This window comes from Gracilinanus agilis, chromosome 2 (genome assembly GCF_016433145.1).
Source record: "Gracilinanus agilis isolate LMUSP501 chromosome 2, AgileGrace, whole genome shotgun sequence".
Classification (NCBI taxonomy): domain Eukaryota; kingdom Metazoa; phylum Chordata; class Mammalia; order Didelphimorphia; family Didelphidae; genus Gracilinanus; species Gracilinanus agilis.
Genome location: NC_058131.1, coordinates 691,185,693 through 691,212,770, shown reverse-complemented (window position 1 = coordinate 691,212,770; position 27,078 = coordinate 691,185,693). Strand labels below are relative to the sequence as shown.

General features: G+C 38.5%; 1 protein-coding gene across 1 annotated transcript in view; it reads left to right on the top strand.

Annotated features, from left to right (window-relative positions):
• The window catches only part of SCAPER (S-phase cyclin A associated protein in the ER), a 388,867-nt gene that overhangs the window by 30,261 nt on the left and 331,528 nt on the right, over positions 1-27,078 (top strand). The window contains exons 5-9 of the mRNA XM_044660293.1: positions 3,329-3,429; positions 4,117-4,233; positions 19,165-19,325; positions 21,077-21,339; positions 25,356-25,595. Coding sequence (XP_044516228.1) covers positions 3,329-3,429; positions 4,117-4,233; positions 19,165-19,325; positions 21,077-21,339; positions 25,356-25,595 — 882 coding nt within the window. The remainder of the gene's footprint in view (positions 1-3,328; positions 3,430-4,116; positions 4,234-19,164; positions 19,326-21,076; positions 21,340-25,355; positions 25,596-27,078) is intronic.

The following is a 27,078-nucleotide window of genomic DNA, read 5'->3' as shown; positions in this document are numbered from 1 at the left end:
GTATTAGAAATTCGGCTGCTTATATTGTGCATTCTTCATTTTCTAGCAACAAAAAAAGTGAAATCAGAAGCAAACTTTCTTGATAATTTATTCTGAATGCAATCTTTCTGATCTCCAATGTTAGTGATTTAAGTTGAATGAACTTAAAGAGTTAAAATTGTATTTGTAGAATTGAGAGAAAGTAGTTTGTTAAAACACTTAATTTATTCTTTTCTTGATTGTACTAGACCTTTATTTCTAGTGAATTGGCACCAACCAGTTACCTTTGATAGCAAGAAAACAATACTTCTTTGTTCAGGGAATTCTTTTTAAGAAAAATATACCTTTTAAATATGAAATAATGTTGTTACTAAGCATCATTTTTGAAAATTGTGGTATTGCCATCCTTGAGTCTGTTCTTTATAATATTGGCTGCTATATGTAAATTGATATAAAATCATAATGAAAATTCAGTGCTACTGGGAAGATAAAACTGTTTCAGGAAGGTATTGGTTTTTGAACCAACTGACAGTAATCTGTATACCTACTTGATATTTTCCATTGGGAAATTAGAAAATGAGCCTTTTCCAATATAGTGAAAATGGTGTGTATGACTTTTATCATGAGTAAATCCCAAAGATCTTGCAACATATTGTGCACTTAAATTTCAACTGTAGCTATTATCTTTGTGCCCAATCACTCAGCTACCCCTTTATGTACAGGAATAGATACTTTAGTTGAAGGTCTTGTTCTCATTTCTTCCCAAAAACTCTCTTTGCCACCCATATATTTATGAATTGGGGCCAAGGCATAATTGCTGCCAGATGAACATTACACGGTGTCACACTAATGTAATTTCAGATTATCTAAAGAAGAGAATTAGAAGTAAAATAACAGTAATTATGACAAATGTGTGCAGTAGAGCACAGTGATCTTGTCTTTGTGTTCAGTAAGCTATTTTTAAAAGAATTCCCCGCCACAGACATTCATTTCAAATTTCTTCTATCTTTGGAAGCTCATTTGATGATAGGAAGGCTATATTTTAAAGCATAGACTCATGGAACCCCTGAATTGGAAGGGACTTAGAGGCCCTCTCTCCTGGATATTTCCTCTCTAGTTGTGATGCAGTGAGCAGAGGAAGGGGGTTTGGCAGCAATATATTGGGCCTCAGTCTTAGGGATACCAAGCTCCGTTTCCTAGGTCTTAACCAATAGCTTATTGGATTATTCATTCCTATATGAATACTTTAACTTATCTTTTTTTTTCTTTCTACTTCCTCTTAGAGATTTTTAAGATTTTTCTATATTCTCTCCTATTGTGATATAGTAGAAAGAGCTTTTGAATTATAAGAAATAAAAGAAAAAAAACAAAAATCTGCTCTTGCTTTTCTTTGTTTTACTAAAATAAAAGAAGTAAGAGCTTTCTGAATAAAAGATGTAGCAATACCATTTATATTCATTTAACTCTGTAATGTTTTTGGAGACTAGCCCTAAGACAATTTGTAGAGACACTGAGCTCTTTGTCTCATTTTGTAACAATTGCATCATTTTTAATAGTTGTTAGTAAATTTTAAGACAATTATATTTCAGTGATTATCTCAGACTAGTAATAGTTTGAGGACTCGATAGCTAAAAGTGCTCAAATGGTTTTCCTATGAGATAATCAGTTTAAAAGCCAAAGGTACACCACCACCACCATTCCCCCTCCTCCCCCCCAATAGTCAAACATGACTTTCTAACATAGTATGTTGGAGAGAATCCTGGCCTGGTAATCAGATGCTGCAAATTCTAGACCTGGGTCTGCCACTTGGTTTCCAGATTGTTGACAAGTCATTTAAACTACATGAACCTGGGTTTGCCTATTTGTTAAGTGAAGATGGTAATATTTGCATTGCCTTTCTCTCCCAGGATGTCAAAGGCTCACTCTAGACTCTGGGTCCACTGACATACTCCTTTCTCCTTTTTGCTCTTTTCCTATTCAGAGACCACAGGGGCTGAACTGGGCCATTTTGGTGACCCATGTCTGCCTGGGCTTTTCTTCATTTTATGGACCAGTTACACAGTCTAGGGAGATCCCTTGCATCCTCATTCTTCCCACACTACCAAATCTTCTGGGGCCCCTACCTAAATATACCTACAATTTTCTGTGTATACCAGGCACTTAAACTGAGTCATAGCTTGTACACGTTCAGGCCATTTTCTAAGGATACTTTTCAGTCAAAGCCTCTAGCTGTATATAACAGGGCATGTTGAAAGCTTTAGTAAGAGGAGGGAGGGAATGATGGTCACCAGAGCTCCCAGGTTGACAGGTGTTGTCACATAGGATGTCTGTGGCAGAGTAAAGACTCAGTCCAGTTTCCTTGACTGTTGGCTTCTTTTCAGTACAAATGGAGAAACCGAGAGTCCCACAGAGATGATATACTCTGCCCAGAGTCTACTACCTAATGGAAAGGCAGAGAGACTAAGGAGAAAAGCTTCTGGATACTGTCCTTCATTTATATAGGACTTTCTGGTTACAAAGTGATTTATATCATTTATCTCATTTTAGACTCATAATAAGCCTAGATTGAAATCTGAATGAAGAACACCTCTGCTCCCAAGGGAAGAGCTTTCTTTCTCCCTGGGCTAATGAAATTCTAAATTTTCTCTCCTACCCTCCGCCCCTCTCCTATTCATTGAGAAGGCAAGAAATATGATACCCATTATTTATATGCAGTCCTGCAAAAAACGTATTTCCACATTAGCCAATTTACATACCATTGTTAATTGAGATTTTAAATTCAAAATATAGGTGGCAGTTTTGTTCATTAACTAATCTGATTAGTTCTTGAGAATTATGCTTTCTGAAGTGGATAAAGCTTTTAAATGGACTTTTATGCTATTTTAAATAGGCATAAATGACTCCCTCATTCATTTTAGGGAGTTGTATTTTTAAAATGGTTAAATAGTCATTGGACCTATGGCAGTACTTCCCTTAAATGAGCCAAAATTTTGGGAAGATCTTCCTTAATTTTACTTGGACCCAGGAGGCACTTAGGGGGACTTGCCCACAGTCACTTTCTATACAGTAGACTTTGCCCTCATTCTTTGAGCTTGAATGACTATTTTGAAAGGTATTAAGAAAGAACAGCAGCAACACCATATATTCTCTAAGCTGTTCTTCTCAGCACCTCCAATCTTTTATGACTGATAAAAAGGCAAAATCTTAAAGGACATGTTAATTCCCTGTATGAAGAGATAATGCAAACATAGTTGGTTCCTGAGAAGTTTGATTCAACACTTGGATCTTCCTTGTTTTTTCATTCATCTTAAAGTACAATGTAATTAGAAACATTATATGCCCCAATCAGGAGGTGCTGATGATGCTGGACAACTATGTAAGAGATTTCAAAGCCCTAATTGATTGGATACAACTTCAAGAAAAACTGGAGAAGGCAGATGCTCAAAGCAGGTAATGATATTTTGGTATTATATAGTTATCCTTTTATTTTGGTTAAGAGGGTAAAGGTTGGGAGCTGGACCTGACCCCCTGTGTTTCTGAGATGGCACATTAGAATCTAAAACATGAGCCACTGAGCATTCTGAAGACTTTCATTCTCATTAGCGCCCTTTGGCATTTCTAGGTATTCTGAAAACCTTTGAATACAGTGTAGTATAGTCCAGACTGGTGCCAAGGCAGCAGTCTTCAGTATCATGGTCTTTTCATTTATTTGGCAGATGGGACATGCTACTAATTGTGAAGATTAGAGTGGGGTAGTAGTGACTTGTAGAAAGCCAAGCCTTGATACTAAGGAGAGCCCAACTGATTTGAATCAGATCAGGGTTGGGGGCATGGTATTCTCTTGATTACTCTGATAGTGGGCTATATAATAGGGTCCACTGCGGTAATGTGTAATACACATTATATATCAGAAAATTATCTAAAAATGCTGATTTACAGTAATTAGTAGTAGTGGTGGTCTTGCTTACAATATGAGACTGGACATCTTTGCTGCTTCTCCCTAGCATTCTGGAAAACTTTCTGTTGAGCGGCACTTGGAACCAGTTGAGTTATGGATATATTTTAACCTATAAAAATGCAACTAATCTCTTACATGTTCATTTTTGATACATTAATTAAGTTTATCTTGAATTTCAGGCCCACTTCATTGGCATGGGAAGTAAAGAAAATGTCCCCAGGACGTCATGTAATTCCCAGCCCATCAACAGATAGAATCAATGTGACATCAAATGCTCGAAGAAGTTTAAATTTTGGGTAAGATACAAAGAACTTTTCAAGAAAAAATACTCCTGTTGCTAGTATTTAGGAATACTTTTCTTCATGTTATGAACTAGTGCAGACCTAGATTGTTAATTCATATTTCTGTTACCATGTTGCTGATTGCTTCTACTAAAGAAGATATGTATATAACAAATAATGCCTACAAATTGAGAGACTAAATGATAATGTTCTGTTTAGCAGATTCCTTGGTATATGTAGAAAGAAGCTCAAGAAAACTGGACATTGAAAATTTAGGAGTATTTAGTTGTTCTGAGAAAATGAGTTCTGACAGTGTTATATATTTATAATGTTTATATACTTATAAATCTAGAATTTAGAAATTTTGGAAAAATTCAATTATCAGCATGTGTGCAAGCAAAAGTGAGGGCTATATTCATAGACTTAGAGTTGGAAGGGACTTTAGAGGAGGCTATCCAACCTAACCCTCTAGTTTCACAGATGAGGAAGCTTGACCATTGCCAAGGTCATAAGGCAGATCCAGATTCAAATCCCGCCATCCCAGTCTCAGTCCAGGGCTTTTTTTCACTGCTTCATTCCACCTCCTTTAATGAAATCAGTTCATTGTTTTGCATTTTCCAACTGTGATCATGGGCAAGTTCTGGGTCTCTATTCCTTCACATATAAAATAAGAAGGTTGGACTGAATGACCTCTTAGCCCTGATATTCCATAACTCTATACTGGCATATTCTTTTAAAAATCTTCTATGAAACAATGTCAATTTATCTTATGGGAAATGTGATGATATATTCCTGAACAATCTATCTCAAAGGAAGAAAATTAATAGATATCATTTTTTATAGATTTTGTCAATAATTTTTGTTTTTATGTCACCTACATCCTTCCTCTTTCCCCTTTCCCTAGAAATATTCCTTATAATAGAATTTTTTTAAAAAGAGGAATAAATTTTTTTTAGCAAACCCTTCTATCTACCCATCAGAAAAAAAATTTTGATGTCATATGTTGTGTCGTACACTCTCAGACCCTCACTCTGAAATGGCATTAGAGGGAGGGGATTTCTCACCATGTTCTTTGGGACTGATCTTGTTATTTATGATTTCACATTAGGTCTTTGTTTTTTAAACCCTTACCTTCTGTCCTAGAATCAATACTCTGCATTGGTTCCAAGGTAGAAGGTAGAAGAGGAGTAAGGGCTAGGCAGTGGGGGTTAAGTGACTTGCTCAGGGTCACACAATTGTCTGAGACCAGATTGAAACATAGGGCTTCCCATCTCCAGGCCTGGTTCTCTATCTACTGATCCACCTAGCTGCCCCCATGTTAAGCTTTCCTGATTTTGTAGTAGTATTTTCCATTTACATTTTTGTATTCATTAGGTATCTTGTTTCTTTGTCTTCACTTATTTTACTCTACATCAGCTGATAGTAATCTATTTTCTCTATCCACCATATGCCTTGTTTTCTTACAACGGAGTAGTAATGTTTGATTATATTTGTTACCTCTTCACTAATCTATAGACATCTACTTTGTTTTCAGTTTATTTGCTACCACAGAAAGTATTGTGTGTAGTCAGAATGACCTTTTGGGGGAATATGCCAGAAGCAGAATCTTTGAGTCACTTTATTGGCATAATTCGAATTTGTTTTTGAGAATGATTGTGCTGGTTCCCCCCTCCACCAGCAATGTGGAGCTTCCCTTGGCATAACCTTTCCAGTATTTACTTTTTTATTTTTTGTTTTCTTTTGCCAGTTTGCTGGGTGTGGAATAGATTTAATTTTCAATGATCTCATATCTGTTCCTTCCTTTAGTTTCTCACTGCCTACATCCTGGTTCAGATTCCTATCACTCGTCAGGTTATCCTAAGAGCTTCTGCACTGTTCTGTGTGCTTCTGGCCTCTCCCTTCTTTGGCCCATCCTCCACTCATTTGCCAAAACAATGTTCTGAATACCCAGCTCTAAGAGTGCCAGTCAACCCATTACAACTTTCTCATTAGCCTTTTTGTGCCCTTCTGTTACCTCCAAACTGTTAACAGGTTCATCCTACCCTTCTTTGTCTTTGTGTCAGTAGTCTTTGCCCTTGACCTGGAATTTCTTCCTTATTATCATCTTTTCATTCATTCAGTGCATGCTGTGCGCTGGTCCCTGCGGCCTCTGGGTGATTGCCTGCCATGTGCTGGGTCCTGGGAATGCAAAGATGAAAGCTAAGCAGCCCTAGTCCTCAAGGAACTTACATTCTATTAGGGAGAAACAACATATTTTCAGATAGGTAGATGTCAAATAGAGGCAAAATAATTAGAAAGTGAAATTGGGGCCACTCCTAGTGGGGGATTAGGAATGGCTGAGTCTTGAAGGAAGCTGGAGGCCCTATGAATGCAGGCAAGGACAGAGCATCCTAGGCTGAGAGGAGGAGAGGGTGATTCTCCTACTGAGTACAGCAAATGCTCACCTGCCTAGCTATGCTGTCCCCTCTTCCCAGGAGCCTTGTCTTTGTTCCTGGCTTAAAGCAATCTCTGCCTCCTTTTATTTTCCTAAAACACCTTATCCATCTGTCTCCTTGGCTCCCATCCCATTCTAGCTTGAATTAAGAGTTCATTTGCATACACTTTTTATCCCTGCTATAGATTATAAGTTTCTTGAGGGAGGGATCGTATTATTTTTTTTTTTAAACCCTTACCTTCCATCTTGGAGTCAATACTGTGTATTGGCTCCAAGGCAGAAGAGTGGTAAGGGTAGGCAATGGGGGTCAAGTGACTTGCCCAGGGTCACACAGCTGGGAAGTGTCTGAGGCCAGATTTGAACCTAGGACCTCCCATCTCTAGGCCTGGCTCTCAATCCACTGAGCTACCCAGCTGCCCCCTCAGGATCATATTATTTTTAAAAAACCCAATGCCTAGCACTTAACTGTTGTCATTTAGATGTGATTTACAAGTACTTGGCATGTGCATAGCTATCTTAGTCTGAAAAACCTCTATTTGCTAAAAACTTTCAACATTTATTCCTTCCATAAACATTTATTAAATCTGGTGTAAGAGACTTATGCTCTGCAGTCCCAGGGCCCGAGAGTGCTCTGCCTGTGACTCCCCCTAGGGTGGAAGTGACCCGGGTTTGGACAGGGGGTGCACTTTGAGCAGGGTCAGGAGAAGCAGCTTGGAATTGACTTAGTTTTCTGTCATCTACACTCTCCACTGTTGCAGAGAGCAGCCTCTCCAGCCGTCTTTTTCTAAATCCTCCTTAGAGTCTCAGTGCCTTTTACTCTGATTGCCTCAGGATGAAATGGAGATGAAGATAGTGAGAATGAGGTGACCTTGGGTAGGGCCTACAGAGGAGAGGCCTTGGAGCAGCTCTGGGGGGTCTGCAGAGTTTCCATTTGGGGGGTGGGAAGAGTGGGACATCCCAGCTTATTCAGCCCATGTTCTGGGCTGGTCAGTTCACAAGCATTCAGTGCTTCATCACAATAGCTGCCATCTAGTGCCTTTTCTGAAGTCGCTGAAAGTTGTAAGAGGGAAAAGGGATTTTTTGATTGGATATAATATTTAAAGGTGCCAAGGATTTTAGTAATTTATTTATAAAATATAGGAGAGAGTGTAAGTAGAGAGATGAGAAGAGGGTAGAGTAAGAGATCTAGTTTAAAGAACTAGACTAGGTCTAAGAAAGAGATTTAAGAACAGTCTCACCAAGTCCAAGGTCCCAGCCAGAGCTCCTCCAAGTCCAAGCCACGAACAAGAAGAGATAAAAAGCCAAACCCCGGAAGTTCTCTTAATTTATCTAGGCCATTTCTTTTGTCACTTCCTGTGTCTTCCTCTTAGTTTACATGTCCAATCACAATAGATGCTTTTCTTAGGACTGCCTAGGAGGCAGTCAGTCAATTCTGATTTGTCACCCATTTTTGCACACTTGGGTCACAGACCTCCCAACTTGTGAGTTAAGTGGAGTTGTTTACACTTTTGGTGATTAGATTTAAGAAGACAAGGTAGATTTAATCTCATTATCACAAAGTGGAGTAGAAGCAACATCTGTAGGGTTAGATCTGCTGCTGCTGTGCAGCAGGATCCACCACTGGGGCAGACACTGCGCTTCTTCTGTTTTTGTTTGTTTTCATGTTGGGAATAATAGTAGGTCACACAGGGCATCAGTCTTTAGCCTCATCTCCTCTCCTGGTCATTCCTATTCTGCACCATTCATCATTGTTAACTTCCTTCCACCTGTCTGGGCTCATTGTTCACTTCCTCAGCTCCTTCTGTAGAGGGAAGGGAAACAACATTTTTTATGCTTATTTGTTATATGACAGTCACTGTGCAAACACTTTACAAATCGAATCCACTGGATGCTCACAATGGCCAGCCCTTCAAGGTAAGGCCTGCTATTCTTGCTTTAAAGATGATGAAATTGAGGCAAGAGTCAAAAAGCTAGTAAGTACCTGAGGCCAGATTTGAACTTGGGTCTTTCTCATTTTGATCCAGTTCTCTGTTCTGTTGCCTCAGCATTGAATGAATGAATCAGAAAAGTCTTGTCATGTGTGAAACACCATTAAGCACTGGGCATACAAAGAGAAAAGTTGAATGGTTCTTGCTGCCTAGGAGGGAAGGCTAGAGTTGCCAGCAGATGGAAAGGCCCCATGGACCTTAGGGCTCAGCAGGCGAGAGTGCTTCTTTAGATGGCATCTCTACTCAGAAAATCAACCATTTCTGATTTGTTCCATTTGATAGTACCAAAGACATAGTGCCAAGAACTTTTAGTTGGGGAGCTTCCGTAGTTGGGGCTGCAGCACCTACAGGAGAAGAGCCGCCTTTTCATGTGAGACTGGCGGAGGGTGAGATTGTGGGAGGTGAGGAGCTCTCTGAATGCCCACCACCTTTTCAGAGAAATATTATCTATCATCTTGTCTAAAGAGAAATGGAAAGTTCAACCATAGCATTATCAAGATGTATCCTTGCATGGAAAATTGTCAGTGAAAATCTAGATCATAGGAACTTAGATTGAAAGACGGAAGCATCCTCAGATGTCATCTAAGCCCAAGCCTCCCTTTTACAGATGAAAAGACTTATGCCTAGAGGCTGCTACTTAACTAATGTCATCCACACTTGAGATTCCAGACTAGCCAGTCATTCAGTGAGCATTTATTATGAAGCACCTGAGGTGGGCCTTGAGTCAGGAAACCCTGAGTTCAAATGTGGCCTCATCCTGGGCTATTATTTAGTCTCTGTTGGCTTCAGTTTTCTCAGTTATAAAATAGAGGTAATAACAGCACCATTTTCAGGGTTGTGAGGATCAGATGAGATAATATAATTATAAGACATTTAGCATTCTGTATACCATATAGTTGGTCCTGTATAAATGCATATTCCTTCCTTCTTGTTTATTAAGCACCCACTGTGTGCTAGACCCTGGATCTTCTTACTCCATAACCAGCAGACTTTCTGTAGCAGCACCCTGCCTTCCAGGCCCCTGTTTATTTTCATTGCTTGTGGTTTTAGTTCTTGCACACATCATTTTCATAAAGATTTTAGAGATAAAAAAGCAAGTACCTGGGTCAGTAATTGCTAATGTATTCTTTTTAGGAAAAAAAAATCAACATTTTATTGATGCTCACTATTTTTTTTATATCAGAGTCATTTCTGTTTATATTTCCATCCTTCAGATTAACCTTCCCTTATAGCAAAGAAAACCAGGATTGTCCCAGTGACTGTTTCTCACAGAGGAGACAACATTTTAAAAGGAGGTGCTTCTCTTCTCTGGGGACAAGTTTAGTCTTAACTATCCAGCATGAGATACTTGTAACTGTGTGGATTGAATTTAGCAAAGGGAGACAAGTAGAGTATACAGCTGGAGATGGAATGGAACTTGGAGCATCTCCAGGAGGAGGCTGGAGGTTCGGAATGTGAAGGAGGGGCCAGAGGAGGAGGAGTTTTCAAGTGTCACTTCTCTCCTGAGCTAACTGGGAACCAGGGGATTTGGTTCAAGGGAAGTTGGGTTTGGTGGATCCTGAGTGAATCTACCTCTATATTTGAGACTATTTGGAGATCCCAATTACCAACATCAATTTCTACAAACTTCAATTTACCATCCGAGAAGACTTTGACACTACAGTTCTCCATTTTGACCCAAGAGCTCGGACTCCTGGGGGAGCGGGCTTGGGGAGATCTTTTCCTGATCTTGCTTAATTCATTTATCCCTGTTACTTCCTTTCTATATTAGTTTAGTGATTAATGATTAGGAGATTGTAGGGAGAGAGGGTCAATTACTGAGACTGAGCCTAAGAATAAGTCCAGAGCTGCTCTCTTGGGGAGAAGCCCATAGTTGTTAGCGAAGCTTATCCCCTTCCCCTCTATCCTTGATCCCCAATACCCTTTCCATTGTACCCAGAATTTATTTATTCTTTAATAAATACCTATTAGTTTTGCTAGTCATAGTTTGGAGCAGTTACCTTGAGGGAAGAGATGACATTTGAGTGGCTGAGGGGAAGACAAGTACAGACTTCATCTTGAAGGAAAAAGGCTGTTTGAACAGGGGACTGGAGGGGCTTGTTTCAATATCAGTGGCACTGAAGATTGGACCCAGTTCACTAGGGTCTCAATTGATACCTAACATCTTCCTTCAACAACTCCACTACAGTTTTTCCTTTTTGGGGAACCCCCTCGAGAATTGCACCCTTCAAGGTCTTCCCAGTGAGGGGCGAGGAGTCAGCTACTTTGGCCTATTGATATCCATCAAGTAGGGTGTTCAGTTACACACCCCATACATCATCAATACCCACCTCCTACATACTGAAGTATTTGATAGTCTTTTCATCTTTTTTTTCCCTTATAAAAATACAATAAGCTCTTTTATTCTCATCTGTTTTCTTTGAATCTTATTCTATTTGAGAAATCTTTTGAATTGATTCTTGGGGGGCTTTAAAAGTCTTCCCATTTTCTTCCTCCTCCAACCCAGAATCAGTTCCTTAGCACAGCTGGTACTGCAGAGGCAGCCCCATGCTGGCTCCATGGTCCTCACCTGTTATGTGTCTTTCTGCATTGTTGTCTTTTGAAGGGCATCTCAGAGCACTCTCTTGAGGTGATCTGGGCTTTGAGGTCTCCTCTTCTCCGGCTCTTTTTCAGTGTGATAGGAGTGGAGGTTGCTCAGCCTCCATCGTGTGTCCTCAATCAGTGTTGGCTTTGTTATCTCCTTCATGTCTTCTTACCTGCTTAGGAGGATTATGTGTTTGCTTAGTGATTTGTCATCATCATTAGTATTATTATTGTAGCAACTATTTTATATTAAATGTATGTGAGAAATAGAGATGGAATCAAGGCCTCTCCTTTTGTCTGTCTGTTGTTGGGTAGTACTGACCAGTTGTTTAAAATATGATGGGTTGAGTTCATGTATTCTTTTTCATAAGTTATCTTCAAGCTATTTTTATCCTGTCTTTAAATTTAGTATATCCTTTGGCCTTTGCTATAGCCATTTGATGTTATAATCACACACAGATAACCCATTCTTAAAACATTGTTTTTACTATAAACAGCTGTTTCCTACATAATTGGTTTAATTTTTAATCATATCATTTGACATTTGCTGTGTTTAGCATCCTTTGACTCTTTTTAAAAAATATTAAAAATTTATTTTCCACGGTTACATGATTCTTATTGTCTCCCTCCTCTCCCAACCCCCCCCCCAAGTTGTTATACACATATTAACACTCAAATCCCATTTCCATAGTGTTCATTTTTGTGATTCGTTTCATAACCAAACCTCCAAATTCTATACCCCTATAAACAAGTGATAAATCACTTGTTTCTTCTGGATTTTTATTTACCTCGATGTGGATAGCATTCTTTTGCATAAGTCCCTCAAGGGTTGTTCTGCATTATTGTATTGCTTTTAGTAGCAAAGTTTACAAAGATCATCCCACAATGTTTTAGTTACCATGTACAGTGATCTCCTGGTTCTGCTCATTTCACTCTGCATCAGTTCTTGGAGGTCTTTGTCTTTTTGAAGAAAGTATTCAGGATATCCCAGCATGAGCATTCTGATTTGCTGTGGCTGGAGTGATTGTGGTTTTCAGTAGTCTTTCTTTGGCCACATTTTCATCAAAGTCACCAACCATCAAAATATAGGACTAATTTGGAGGAACTTGTCCAGAACTCTTTTCCATTTCTGAAAAGTATGATACCATCCTCTTGGGAGTTATTTGCTTGTATTCATTGTGGTCACCAAAGGGGAAGATCTTCAAGTACCTCACGAATGACATTTCTTTTTTAAGCCTCAGGAGGAATCTAACATTGCCAAACCCTTTTATTTATTTTTTTTTCTGAGAACTGGAGAGCTATTCTTCCATTTAATTGCAATTTCTCACTTTTTTCTGGTTTCACTTTTAACATCAACATAGATGTTGTGAAGTTGCTTCAGTGATGTTTCAGCTCACTGATTGCTGGGCAAAGAAAGACATTTTTTTTAAATAATTTTTTATTTTTAGAAAAATTTTCCATGGTTACATAAGTCATGTTTTTACTTTCCCCTTCACCCCCTCAACCCCCCGCCCCCCTCCGCTGTAGCCAATTCGCATTTCCACTGGTTTTATTATGTGTGGTCAGTCAAGACTTATTTACACATTATTGATAGTTACATGGGTGTGGTCTTTTCAGCTCTATATCCCAAATCATGTCCTCATCAACCCAAGTGTCCAAGCAGTTGTCTATCTTCAGTGTTTCTACTCCTGTAGTTCTTCCTCTGAATGTGGGTAGTGTTCCTTTCCATAAGTCCCTCAGAATTGTCCTGGGTCATTGCATTGTTGCTGGTACAGAAGCCCATTACATTCGGTTTTACCACAGTATATCGGTCTCTGTGTACAATGTTCTTCTGGCTCTGCTCCTTTCACTCTGCATCAATTCTTGGAGGTCAAAGAAAGACATTTTAAGAGTCATTAATATTGTTTTTGGATTGTCTAATAAATGCATGATTTTATCATCTGTCCTCTTTTTAGCCATTCACTCAGTATCTTTGCTGAAGAAGAGGAAGAGACCACATGAGATAAAGGACTCCTTTGTTTTTGTTTTTTCTTTGTTTCATGAGTCATTGCAGCTAAGAAAAAAATTTACCAGTTACTTAAAAGTCAGATTTCAGGTAATAAGCTTTTTGGTATTCAGGCCAAGTATTGGAACAGCTCAAAGTCTGTAGACAAACCCTTATTTGAAGTCCCTCCTCTGGAAAATTTGCCAGATCTTAGCATATTTGAGGAGGAAGGCTCATTTTGACCTATTTTGGTGATGGGGTGTAGGACTTCATTAGTTTAGAATAATCACTTTCCATGAAATGGGAGAAGCAAATACTTGTTTTACAGAAAAATCTGCACATTGGTATTATGTATTATATAGTAAAGTTCCAACCATGCAGGCCCAGGAGAGCTAACAGTTACATGGCAGAGCTTTTGAAGTGTTTATTTATTGGGATGTGGTTCAGTGAGTCATCCAAGAAGTCATTTAAATTCTCATTGTAAGGTAGAAAATTAAGATGGCCTCTCATTCCTAAATTTTACTTGAAATTTTGTATTTAAGGATTGCCTTGTTAAGAATGAACCTTGATGTTAAGTCCATTCTTCACAAGAGGAGGGGAAGTAGATGTGTTTTGTTTTTATAATAAATATTACTTTCTGGCTTCAATAGGGGAAAAATCATTGGTTCTCAGATACCACAGATTTAGTTATAGTCACTAGAATAAAGGGAAAAAACAAAATAAACAAATACCAGTCCTCTTGACATCTTTGTCATCATTTTAGTTCTCCTTGCTCCTGCCTTAATTTGGACTTGTAATAGTCTCCTAATTAGTCTAGCCATGCCCTTCACTTCCTTTTCTGGGTCTTCAGTTCTTAGTCCTGAAGTCATGTATCCTTATTGAGGCAACTTACCATATCTAGTTGGCTGCTTGCTCTGCTTCCTTATTCTTGTCCTCTCCCTGCTGGAGATCAAGCTGCCTTCCCCACCCCTCTTCTACCTCCTGTCCTGGCTATAGTAACTAAATCATTGCCACCATTATCCTCTGGATCTACTTACCCTCCCTGGGTCTCTCTTGCCTTAAACTCTCTTCATATGTTTTGCCTTCCCCTTTTTGAATATGACCACCTCAGGCCACAGATTCTCTTTTTTATTTGTGTCTTTCTTCCTTCCATTTGTTATTTTAAAAATGACTTGTGAATACCAGGAAAAAGTAGCCATAGTCCTTAGAAGTTAGCTTAGATTCCTCAGGAAAGAGACAGACCAACCTTGCCTAATTTTCCTTGTCTCAGGTAATAATGTGGCTGGACTTTATCAGCATATTCAGCCCAGTCGTTCAACAAGTCTTCAGCATAGTGAACCCGTCCTAGGGAATAGTCTTTGCCCTCTAAGGGGCTTATACTCTGTACAAATAAGTAGATACAAAAAATACACAAAAGAAATAGGATATTATTGAGGAAATTAGCCAGAAAGACTTCTTAGAAGAAACAGCACTTGAGTAGCATTTTGGAAAGGGTTAGGGATCCCTAGAGGTAGAGGTGAGCAGGAATGAATTTTAGGGGTGATGTCTTTACCAGAAACAGGTATGAAGATAGGTTTAATTCTCCCCTTGTCTATTTTTAGCTAATCAAATCAAGAACTCAGAGCACCCCTACTTAACCATTAAATATGAGAGTTCACAAGTCACTTACTAGAGTAAGTGACACCTTCAAAGGCCACTGCTTCCACTCCCACTTTCCCCAATGCTAGGCAAATTGGGAGGCTGTGGCTGGTTCCCGTAAAGTGGGGGAGTGACAGGAAGTGATGTGGAGAAAACTGCTTTATAAAAGCCAGCCCAAGGATTCAGTCATTCACTCTGCATAGGTGAGCTGGGCTGGAGGAGTACTCTTTGCTCCCTTGAGTTTGGAGGAGACTCTTTACCTGGATCCTATGTTGGTTTGCTGGGTGAGTGGCTGAGATTCCTGCCTTGGCTTTGGAGGAGGCTGTGCTGGTGGACTTCTGGCTGAAGACTCCATGGGGAGATTGGACTTAGGGAAGCCTCCTGCCTGGGTGCTGAACGAGGCTTCACTTCATAGGAGACGCTCTTATTAGGGCTGGTAGGCTTGTTAAGAATCTGTCTCTTTATATTTTCTACTTTCACTTTTTCCATCTCTTTGTAAATAAAAGCTGATAAAAGTCATTTTGACTTAAGCTATAATATTTTAAAATTGGCGATCACAATATTACTTTATAATTCTCTTATTGAGTCAAAACCCCAATTTTAATCCTTACACAGAGAATTTAAAGAAGGAGCAGATTTAGGCAGATTTTCGTGTTTGAGAAGCTTACAGGATCCTGAGTTCTCTACAGAGATCTGAGAGTTAGGTCTTTGGGCTGATGCTATCTTCTAGAGATGGTGCAGGGACATGAGAGGGACTGAGGACAGCGTCCTGGGAGCCCCTATAAAGTGGGTGACACAACAGGCCTGCTCCAGACTCTGCTTTGAGCTCATTGTCTCTGATGCCTTCAGCATTCTTCCTTTTCATTTTTGCCTTGTCCTTCTAGAGCAGGGATTCCCAAACTTTTTTGGCCTACCACCCCCTTTCCAGAAAAAAATATTATTTAGCCCCCTGGAAATTATTTTTTTTAAATTTTAATAACAATTAATAGGAAAGATAAATGTACCTGTGGCCATCATTGCCCCCCTGGATTTCTGAAGCATTCACCAGATGGTGGTGGCACCCACTTTGGGAATCACTATTCTAGAGGTTCAACTCAGATGCCTGCATGAGACCTCTGCTGACCCTTAGATGAATTGAGCTCTTCACATATGCCAAGCACTCTATGAAGCACCTGAGATACAAATAGAAAAAGTGATTTGGTCTCTTCAAAAGTCCCAGGGCAGGGTGTTTGGAAAGACCTGAAGTCCTGAGAATTCTGAATTGGGGCTCAAGGCAGAATGCTTAGGTTGTAGAAGCAGATCAGTTGACCATGACAGGGGACGTGTAGGGCCCTGAGGAAGGCGCCTGGCAAAGCCAGGAGGACTTTAGGACCTCCTCTCACTTTGTATTAGCTTTGTATAGTTTGTATTTACTTATCTGTGTACATGGTTCTGACCATCTCAAATAAAGTGCCTCAGTTTCCTCCTGGGTATTGGGTGGAGAGTGGGTGTGACAACATGAACCTCTAAGCACCTTTGTAGCTTTAACTCTGTGATCATGTGACCTTGTGATAATTCTGTCAGTGGCAGACTGCTGGTTCTGTTCTGTTTACCATTTTTGTCCATTATTTGTATGAAGACATACCCTTTTAGATGCTCCTATTTGGGGATGATGTGTTGACTATATCAAACTTTAGGACTTTGAAAAACCTCCTTACTAGAATTCATAATTACTCAAAATAATTTTATCTAACTATGCATACAAGAAAAACTAAGTGGAGAATGTCTACCTATTGTCTCAGTTATACTCTACAACTCAGTAGGCAGCCTTGTCCATTAATATGTCTTATTTAGTGGAGAGAATGTAAATGAATAAGCTAGACTTGTAATTAAAGGCAGAGGAGGGTGCATTGATATTGGGAAAGGGAATCTTTTTTTTAATGACCCCACACTTCTCCCTGAAACAAAAGCTGCTCTTTTTTGGCCCTAGAGTTTGGCTTTTGAAGTTGTATAGTTTGAGTCGGAGAATAATGCGATCTCCAGAGAGATGAAGTTGAGTGTCATTTGAAAGTCATAGTGGTCACAAGGCAGCCTGCAGTCTTCTACAAATGAAGAGTTGTACAGCAAAAGTAGTTGTTGAGGGTCTCATTAGATGATGTAGTGGACAGTCAGTGTAATAATCCATTACCATTTTTGCAGTGTCAGGGCTACCATTGCTTTGAGTGGACCTACATGAGGAATTTTCAGTGGGATGTAGATGAGTCACATAAAAGAATCTGGTTTGGATGGGCTATGAGCCGTATCATTGGAGGAAATGCCTGTATTGATGAGATCTTATGGCCATTGAAATGCTGGAGTATCATTGATGGGATCTCATGGCATCAAAATATTGGAATACAAGTACTAAAAGATATTATTTTGTTTGTACCAGAAAACAGACCTAGGAGTCATTGTTGTATATTTCATAGTGTCAGAGTTTAGCTGGATATAAGGAAAAGCTTCCCTGAAAATAGAGTAGTCTCAAAGGGAATGGTTTGCCCTTATAAGTAGTGGATTCTCTATTGCAATAGGACTTTATTCACATGGAAGCTAGATGTCTCCTTGTTGGATCCATTGTAATGTGGATACTTGCTCATAGTTGAGTTGAACTCAGGGACCTCTTAGGAATGATTGCAAGTCTAAGATTTAGTGATTCCATGACTTCTCCCTACATATTCCAGGAAGCCTCTTTCTCTGGTTCCTAATTATGCAGAATCTCAGCATGGGAGCCTCTCATTGAGGACCCATCTGCTCACAGGATCTCAAATAGATGGTCATCTGACCCCTCTTTAAAACCTCTGAAGTCAGAAGCAGCCCATTTAATTTTTGGACACCTCCCTTATATCATGCTGAACTTGGCATCTCTGAAGCTTCTGTTCCTTGCTCCTTAGTGTTGCCCCGAGGTCCAAACAGAATAAATCATATCCTTCATATATGATAGTGTTCCTAGTGCTTGAAGACAGTTGGTATCTCCTCCTCTCCGTTTACCCCAAGTCTTCTCTAGGCAAAAATAAAAGATCCTCTATCTCTTCAGCCTGTTCTTATTTGTTATGTTCTTAATGAACTTCCTTCTTATTCTTGTTTCCATCCTCCCAGGACTGCTAACACAAAGGGTGCAACTAAGGGGAAATTTTGTCCTTAGTGGGAATTATTAGCAGGGCAAGACACAAGAAGGCCTTTCTGTCCTGGGGTGGGTTGAAAGATGATAGAATCATAGACTCTCAAAACTAAAAGAATCTTGAGAGATTCTAGTCCAAATCACTTGATCAACAATCTCCTTTACAACATCCTCAACAAATGGTTATAAAAATCTGCAGCAATGAGTACTACTCATGACCTCCAGTGGTACTTCATTCCTTTTTAGGGGAGCCAGACCTTATGTGGAGCTGAAATCTGTTTTTCTGAAATTTCCATCTGTTATTTTTATGATGCTCTTAGGGGCAAGCAGAAAAGGTCTGACTTTTTTTTTCTCCTGATAACTTTTTAAATACTTCAAGGCTGTGAACCCCATCCTCCTAAGTATTCTGTTTTCTAGACATTCTCCATTTTTTCAGTGGTTCCCAAGATGGCATGGTTTCTGGTCTTATGATCATCCTGGTTGCCTCTCTGTGAATAATTGCTCCCATTCAGATTGGCTTTTCTGTGAATGAGGGTTCTGACCCCTTGGTGTAAGTCCCCTCACTGCTCCTTCTTATCCTTGTGACTTTGAAGGAGTTACTTCACTCTTCTGGGTTTGTTTTCCTGTTTATAAATAAACTGAGGGGCCTAGAATAGATGATATCTCAAGTTCCTTCTAGGTCCACATTCTATGATCTTTCCATCTTTCAGATTCTTGTAGAGACAGGCTCTTATTTCTTTAGTGTATTTACATTTTATTGTACTTTCTAGTTATTTTTATCTCCCACTAAAGTATAACTTTATCAAGGGCAGAGACTATATGCCTCATTTAACTTTGTCGGGTACTTGTATATTTGAATGGATGCAAAAATAAGCAAACAAAAAAAAATCAAACATATTAACTTAACTCGAGGCCTTCACTATACTATAGATTCAGGTCTATTGTGGTGTCTGCCATTCATATACTTATATTGCGCTGAATTATATAGTACATCTTTAACAAAGGAATCCATAACATTATTCATGTCCCTTCCTCCCAAAAACTCAAATGGAATTTTACTATAAGAAATAACCAACTAAAAGAATACTTAGTGTATATTTGACAAAATTCTCTGTGTTTTGTTTTTGGAACTTTAAAAATCAGGTTTCTCCTATCTAAATTATTAATATAATTATTTCTCTAGGGGTCCATCTGGGCCAATTGCTGCTACTCGTTTGGCTCCAGCAGGTGTAAGTTGGGCTGACAAAGTGAAAGCTAACCATTCAGTGACTGCTGCTCCTGCAAACACAGCACCTGTACAAAGTTGCCCACCTGTGACAGTGCAGAAAGCCTCCCGGAGAAATGGCAAGTGATTTTGGATGTTCATTTTGGTACTGAAACACACCTGTCTGCATAGTCACCTGAACTGCAATGATCAAGTGGAACTAAAGAATCCAAGCATAGCTTATTTTCAGTGTTTTAGAAATGATCAAGTTATTCTAGTTTGAGAGAAAAGCCATACAAAGCTCTAAGGTGAAGGAAGTTTTTTACCATTTCAAAACTTACTTTCAGATTTTTTTTTTAAATTTTTTAAACCCTTGTACTTCGGTGTATTGACTTATAAGTGGAAGAGTGGTAAGGGTAGGCAATGGGGGTCAAGTGACTTGCCCAGGGTCACACAGCTGGGAAGTGTCTGAGGCCAGATTTGAACCTAGGACCTCCTGTCTCTAGGCCTGTCTCTCAATCCACTGAGCTACCCAGCTGAGTCAGATTTTGACTCAGTAAATTAAAAATAAAAGTTAATCAAGTTACAAGGTAGCATATTCATTTAAATACCAAATCTAGAGGAAAATAAATTATATGGCTATTATTTTGGTTTAGTAAAAATATTCTTTCTTCATATTCTCTTAAGTATCTGTCTTCTTTATGTCATTAGAATTACTAAAGAAGAGAAATAAATAGAAGTGTCACTTTTCAGAAGAAATAGTTGATTCTGAAAGGATTTTTAGTGAAATATTTTCTAATAGTTTAAGATTGATTTTAAAGAGTTCTCTGAGCAGAATTTAGCATGGTATTTAGAATGATGCTAAAAAGGTGATAATGGATGCCTTATTCTTCCTTTGGGATAGGAACCAAGGGAAATTTGTCATCTTTACTTTTTTTTGTGTGAAGAGTCCATTTGGAAGCAGTTAGTTCAAAGTTTTTTGTACCAGAAATTGTTTTCCTGGAAATAGTTAAAAGAATTGCTACCTCTGCATTCTAACTGGTTCTGAAATTGTTTTTGTTAGAGAGTCAAAATTTGCTCCTGAGTGATTTCCTTACTCTTTTTTTGGTCCTAATTCACTGCATTTTCCTATAGACAAAACTGAGGAAAACAAGACAAAGAAAGCAAATGTCTCTTATGTAAAGATAAGACCCTGGAAATTGTAAACTAAAAAGCCCCCTCCTAGTTGTTGTAGCCAACACGGTTCATCACCAAGTCACCAGCCTCTGGGGATTAGCCCTTCTAAAATTTGGCTGGCCAGTCCTTTCTTTCAGGAAACAGATTCTCTCTTCGTAGTAGGACTTGCCTGAGCTTGTGCTTCCCAGCCATAATCTTCAAGAAGTAAAGGTCACCTTCATGCCACATTGAGTACCAGGAGCACTAGTGGCAATGCAACAAGCCAGGACACTCCTGAAGGACTTATGTGAAAGAATGCTAACCACATTGAGAGAAAGAACTAGGGAAGTAGAAATGCAAAAGAAGAATGAACACATGACATCACTTGTCATATATATATGTTTATATATATATATATGAGTATATGATTTGGGGTCTAGGCTTTAAAAAAACTGCTCTATAACAAAAGTGAATAATATGGAAATAGGTATCAAGTGACAATATTTGTACAACCCAGTGGAATTGCTTGTCAGCTCTGGAAGGGGGGAGGAAAGAGAGGGGAGGGGGAAAAATGAATCATGTAAACATAGAAAAATATTTAGAAAGAAAAAGGAGAAAAAAACACCTTGGACAGCTGAGTGAGTGGAAGAGTATTATGGCTTCAAAATTTATTGCAAATTTTAAAAATTATCATTAAAAAAAATCTTTGATGCTCTTTTTTCTACTGGTTCCACAGACCGGAAGGATGCCGAGGGCTGGGAGACTGTGCAGAGAGGGAGGCCCGTCCGTTCTCGATCTACAGCAGTGGCCCCCAAAGAGCCGGTCATTACAGAACCTCTGAGGTCTAAAGATGACAGTGATAAGGAGAATGTGCTTCTGTTTCCTGTGGAGAGCCAGCAGAAAGGTGGACTTCCTGGGGAAGGCCCATCCGCCATTGTAGAGCCTCCGCCCAAGGAGCCTGTAGCTCCCTGTGAGCACCCTCTGGCTGAAAGAACCCAGGTAGGGCCATGCAGAGGCCTAGGGCTGCTTTGGTTTTAGAGGAGCTTAAGGCATGGCTATACTGAGATTGGCTATTTCTTATCCATGATAGCTCCTTGCTAGTTTGTTTATATTAATCATTTTGAAATGCTTTAATTATTGGATTTGGACTCAAGTTCTCCCTTCACCAGTACCTCACCTTATCAGCCATAACTCCTAGATTTTTTTTCTTTTTTTTTAAACCCATCATCTGTCTTAGAATCAATATTGTATGTTGGTCTCCAGGCAGAAGAGTGATAAGGGTTAGGCTGTTGAGATTAAGTGACTTGCCCAGGATCACACAGCTAGGAAGTGAGACTAGATTTAAAACCTTCTGTCTTCAGACTGACTCTCTATATTCTCTGTGACTCCTAGATGTTTGAAAGCCAGGGTCATAGAGAACAAATCCAGGTGGAACCTGCTGAGCTTGGAGTATGGGCCACATGACAGATGGGAGGACTTTTTTTTCAGGACTATCCCCACAAATATTGATTATGAGCTTGTTATGGTTTAGGTACACATAGAGAGGCTTACATGTAGGAAGATAAAAATGTAGCAGTTTCTGCCTATGAGGGACCCTGGCATACCTAAGTCCCCTAGCCGAGATTATGCTAAACAAGCATTCGCTTGTTGCTGGAGAAGTTCAGCTTGTCCATTGTTTCACTGCTCTGGAAGGATGTCCTACTGACATGGAGGGAGTGCTAGAGGGAGCTCCAAATACCGATGACATCTGATTCAGGACCATAGCCTTGCCCCATGGGATGAGGCCGAGCCAGAAACCATCGCCCCTGGTTTGAGGAGGAGTGTAAGGCCTTGTGTGTTCCAGGCACTGGGCTAAGGGATTGGGACAAAGATATAAGCAACAAGAAAGATAGCCCCTTCCCCAAGGAGCTTACATTCTGAAGGACACAGAGGGACCTCCAGGCAGGCTTTCAGAGGGTCACAGGGTAAGGAAGGATGCTGAAGCAGTACAGGAGGGAGACTATTTCAGAATCCATGCATTGAGTTGATCAGTGAACCCATGAGAGCTGATGAGATCATGAGATGAAAAAGAGAAGAGGGCCTAGGAAATGACAATTTTTATATTAAATTTTTTTAATCTATAATTTAAAATTTTAAATATAATAGAATCTGGTAGTACATGATAGACAAATTTGTGTGATATTTGTATTTCAGGAACAATTTATGAAAAGTAATAAGGGTGTGCTAGGTTGCTAGTGGATAGAGAGCCAGGCCTAGAGTTGGGAGGTCCTGAGTTCAAATATGGTCTCAAATATCTCAAATACTTACTAGCTGTGTAACTTTGGGCAAGTCACTTAAGTCCCATTGCCTAGCCTTTACAGAACCAAAACATAGTATTGATTCTTAGACAGAAGGAAAGGGTTTAAAAAAAAAAACCAAAGAAAAGTCATAGTATTTTGCCCCAAATCTTATTCTGTCCTGGCCAATAAGAGTTTATTACTGAAGGTTTCCAAGTTCTTGATGATATTTGTTGTCCTGTTGTCAATTGGAAGATTGAGTTGTCATGTTTTTATCTTTTTTCAACATGTCTTTATGCTTTTAACATTGATTTTTCCCATATAAATTGTATTGATCTGGTTATATACAATGTTGATTATATTGTAAATAGCAGTGGGCTAATATAACTATTGCCAACAAAGATGATAAACCATGGTGACTATAGTATGAATTATGTTGATGGAACATAAATGTCATGATGTGATTTAAATAATGCTTATGCTAAGAATCAACACCATTGAGCACCTTATTAGATTTTGACCAGTTGTGGAATTATAAAAGCCTGTTTATAGAATCTAGACTTTTAAAAATATTTATATACAAATCAATATGATCATTTTTATGGCCTTTGCAATATATAGCTTTAAAAAATGTGTCTATATTAGCACACACATAATTTGCAAATTTTTAAACATTGTAAACAATGTGGAATTTGTAGTTTTATACATAATTTTTTTGCATTCAATTATCGAGATGTTTGTTTTGTTGTTGATGGTTACTAAGTATATAATAAAATTAATAAAATAAAAAAATAGAAATTCTTCAGGGATATGTGCCCCTCAGTGTTTTACCTTGGTAGTAAGAGAAAAATAAACTTCCTCATATATTTCTAAAAAAAAAAAAAAAGACTTATTGATACAATTGTTTTAATTGCTCCAAGAACCAGGGAATTGAGCCAAGTCCCTTTGCATCCCTCTGCAAGAGAGGATGCTCTAGCTAGAACACTGCCCTTGAAGTTGAAGTGAGAAAGATTCAGGTACAGATCCTACTGCTAACAATTTCTAGCTTTGTGATCATGGGCCAGTCACTTAACCCCTCTAAGCCTCTTTTACGTGTCATCTATAAAACGAGGATAGTAAGAGCTACAATGTCTTCTTCCAAGTGTTGTTGTGACTCTCAAATGAGATAATGTATATAAAGTACTTTACAAGTTTTATCAGCAGGAGTGTGCTCATATAATGTAAGTGGTTATGTACAACGCACTTTAAAGTTTAATCTGCATTATTGACATTTTCTCCCTCACTATCTTAAATCTAGACAATCAGCCAAACAATTAATTAGGTCCTGACTTGTAGCCTTTGCCAATATCTGAGGTATAAATGCTCACTCTGAAATTTTAACCATCGTTTCTCATGAGGTGGTTTGAGCTGGTTCCAGCACAAACTCTCTGAATCAATTTACTGTTAGAATTGTTTTTTAAGTCTGCTGAAGAGCAGTTGATTATTTTATTCCTTGCCATTTTTCCATTGACTGAATGTTCCAGTAACTTTTAGGAAAAATGGTTACAAGGTTTTTATTTCTGTCTCAAGTCATGCAGATTGATTTAAAATCATATTGTGCTAATAAATAATAGTGCTCTCAAAAAAGAATGATGTTACTAGGATTTAAATTTTAGTTCTTACTACTCAGTTTTATTCTTCTTGGAAATGATTTCATTTTAACAAAGTAATTGTAAAAGCTTTCTGTTCTTTCTCTATCCTGTTGGTTTAACCTATGATTTAGATGTTATTTATCACAATTAAGATCATATTTATTTAGAATGAATTTTTAAAATTGGGTTTGCATTTGTTAAATTAGTAAAATTATTATTGCCTTTTTATTAATGATAACATGGACACAAAAGGGAATAGTAAAGTGAAGAACATACATAAATTTGAAGCTTGGACATTAATAATCCTCCATTATGGAATAGGTGCTCTCAGATATTATATCATTTTATTAAAGGTATTTTAGGACCTGAGAATCTAGCTGACATTAATTACAAATGCTAATTAGTGATACTGAATTCATAGTGTTATCTTGAAGAGATCTCAAATATGTTATTTTTTTAAAAAAATATCCTCTCTCGGTATTTCCTAAACCACCATAATAGCTTGATAGGAATATATCTGCAAGTTTTTTCAAAAGAAGCCAAGATAGCTATTCCACTGAATATACCCATATGAGAAGTCCTATGAATTTCATCAGTGTGAAAAATTCCCAATAGGGGAACCTTTTCCACCTACACTGATTACAACCCATTTATGACCTAGAAGATACATCCTGGGAAGTGGCTTGAGTCCCAGAGAGGCTAGTTGACTTGCCTGGGGTCATATCCTTGTAAGTATCAGAGGTGGCCTCGGAATCCAGGTCTTCTTGAGTCCAAACCTAGGCGAAATATACTTGTCTACACTTCACCCAGCTTCTCTTCTATATGGTACTCTGATTCCTTGCTTGAATTTATTAGAAATGGGCAAAATATTGTGATTAGGTTTTATATTTTTGGAATTAATAACAATGGCTTTCCATTTTTGCAATAAAAAAAATTGTTGTATTTTTGAGAAAGCTCATCCCAGAGCTACTTGCAGCCCTTCAGATAACATATTGGCCATGACCCCAAGGAAGCTAAGTCCTTTCTCTGGTTGTGAAGAAATCTCTGTAAACTGGGAAGCACATTATTACCATTATCACTGATCCATTCTGTAAATGTGTTCTGTTAGTTCACAGCACGCACATCAGATGACAGCAGGAGCTCAGGCAGTGCTTTAGTCCCAGAAAATTCTTTGCAGAATTCTTGTGAAATACCTGCACTTCACGTGGATGCTGAATGCATTCCAGATACTCCACAGACGGATCCTTCTCCTTTGCAGTCACCTACAGACCAGTTGCCAGCAGAGAAAGCCCAAATAGAAAGTGAAATGGACCCTTCTGATATTTCAAATGTGAGTGCCGCTCGATTGGTAAGAAGACATTCTCAGAATTCCAAGTAAATATAATTTAGAACTATCTTCCTTATTTGAACTCATTACAACATTATATGCAGAAGAAAACATGAGTAGACATTTTCTAAATTCTCAAAATACATTTTAAGAGGTAGCTAGAGTTGACTCTGATTCATCACTCACTCTAGTACACCTGGGTTACAAATTGGAGGTGTTCTCACCTTTGGTGATTAAATCTAAAGATGGGCAGTGTAGATTTAATCTAATTATCACACTAGACAGCTCACTGAAGAGAGCCTGGAGACCAGACATCCTCCCTTCAGTTCTGCCCTCAGATACTTCTTAGCTATGTGACCCTGGGCAAGTCACATAATCCCAGTTGCCTAGTCCTTATTGCTCTTCTGTCTTGGAAACAATACTTAGTATTGCTTCTAAGATGGAAGATAACTGAGTTAAAAAAAGGATAAAGGTGATTTTAAGTACTTTCTCTTTTATTTCATTTACTTCAGATATTCGGCTAAAAGTGGACTGTTAGAAACTTGGGTCTATTCAAGAATTGAGTTATTTTAGAAGCTTAACTGTGAAGACTTGCTTGTAATATCAAGATTGAAGTCTTCTTAATATTCCTAAGGGAGTTTCATCTAACTAAGATAAAAAATGAGTTGGTTTGTGTTATTTTGGCCAAGACACTTCTTTCAGTGGCTGTGGATAAGTAACTTATTGCTTAGACTCAATATGGGAAGAAGTAATAAATTGCCACATTGTTGAGAGGAGCATTTCTCTCTTTTTTAGTATTGTCAAATGATTTAACATAGGTAAAAGTTATTTCTAGCACTTGCCATTTATTTAGTTAAAACTCAAGCAAAGAAATAATTGAATGAGTATTTTTCTATTTAAAATCAATCTTCAGGGGGCAGCTGGGTGGCTCAGTGAATTGATAGATAAGCCTAGAGAGGGAGGTCCTAGGTTCAGATCTGGCCTCAGACACTTCCTTAGTTGTGTGACCCTGGGCAAGTCACTTAACCCCCATTGCTTAGTCCTTATCACTCTTCTGCTTTGGAGCCAATACAAGGTATTGGCTCCTTATTGGCTCCAAGACAGAATGGAAGGGTTTAAAAAAAAATTAAAGAAATAAAATCAATCTTCACAATCCTGAAAAATACAGGGTGTTAGGAAATCTTGTGAGGACCTATTTTATGGAAAAGTTATGAAAAAAAAGGGAGGTGAGGTGAAGGATACTATTTGAAGTTTCTTGTTGATGAAAATAATAACAATTGAGTTCTGTCCTGTTGATAGGCTAAAGTTATGATCACTTCTAGAATTAAGAATTGCTTAAAGTTTGCAATTACAGGATTTAGCCATAGTCATTAAATTTAGAGCACATGTTTTTTGGGAAAACAATTCACTTGCAAAGGAAGAAAGACTTTTCTATATCTTTTTTTTTTTAAACCCTTAACTTCTGTGTATTGGCTCCTAGGTGGAAGAGTGGTAAGGGTGGGCA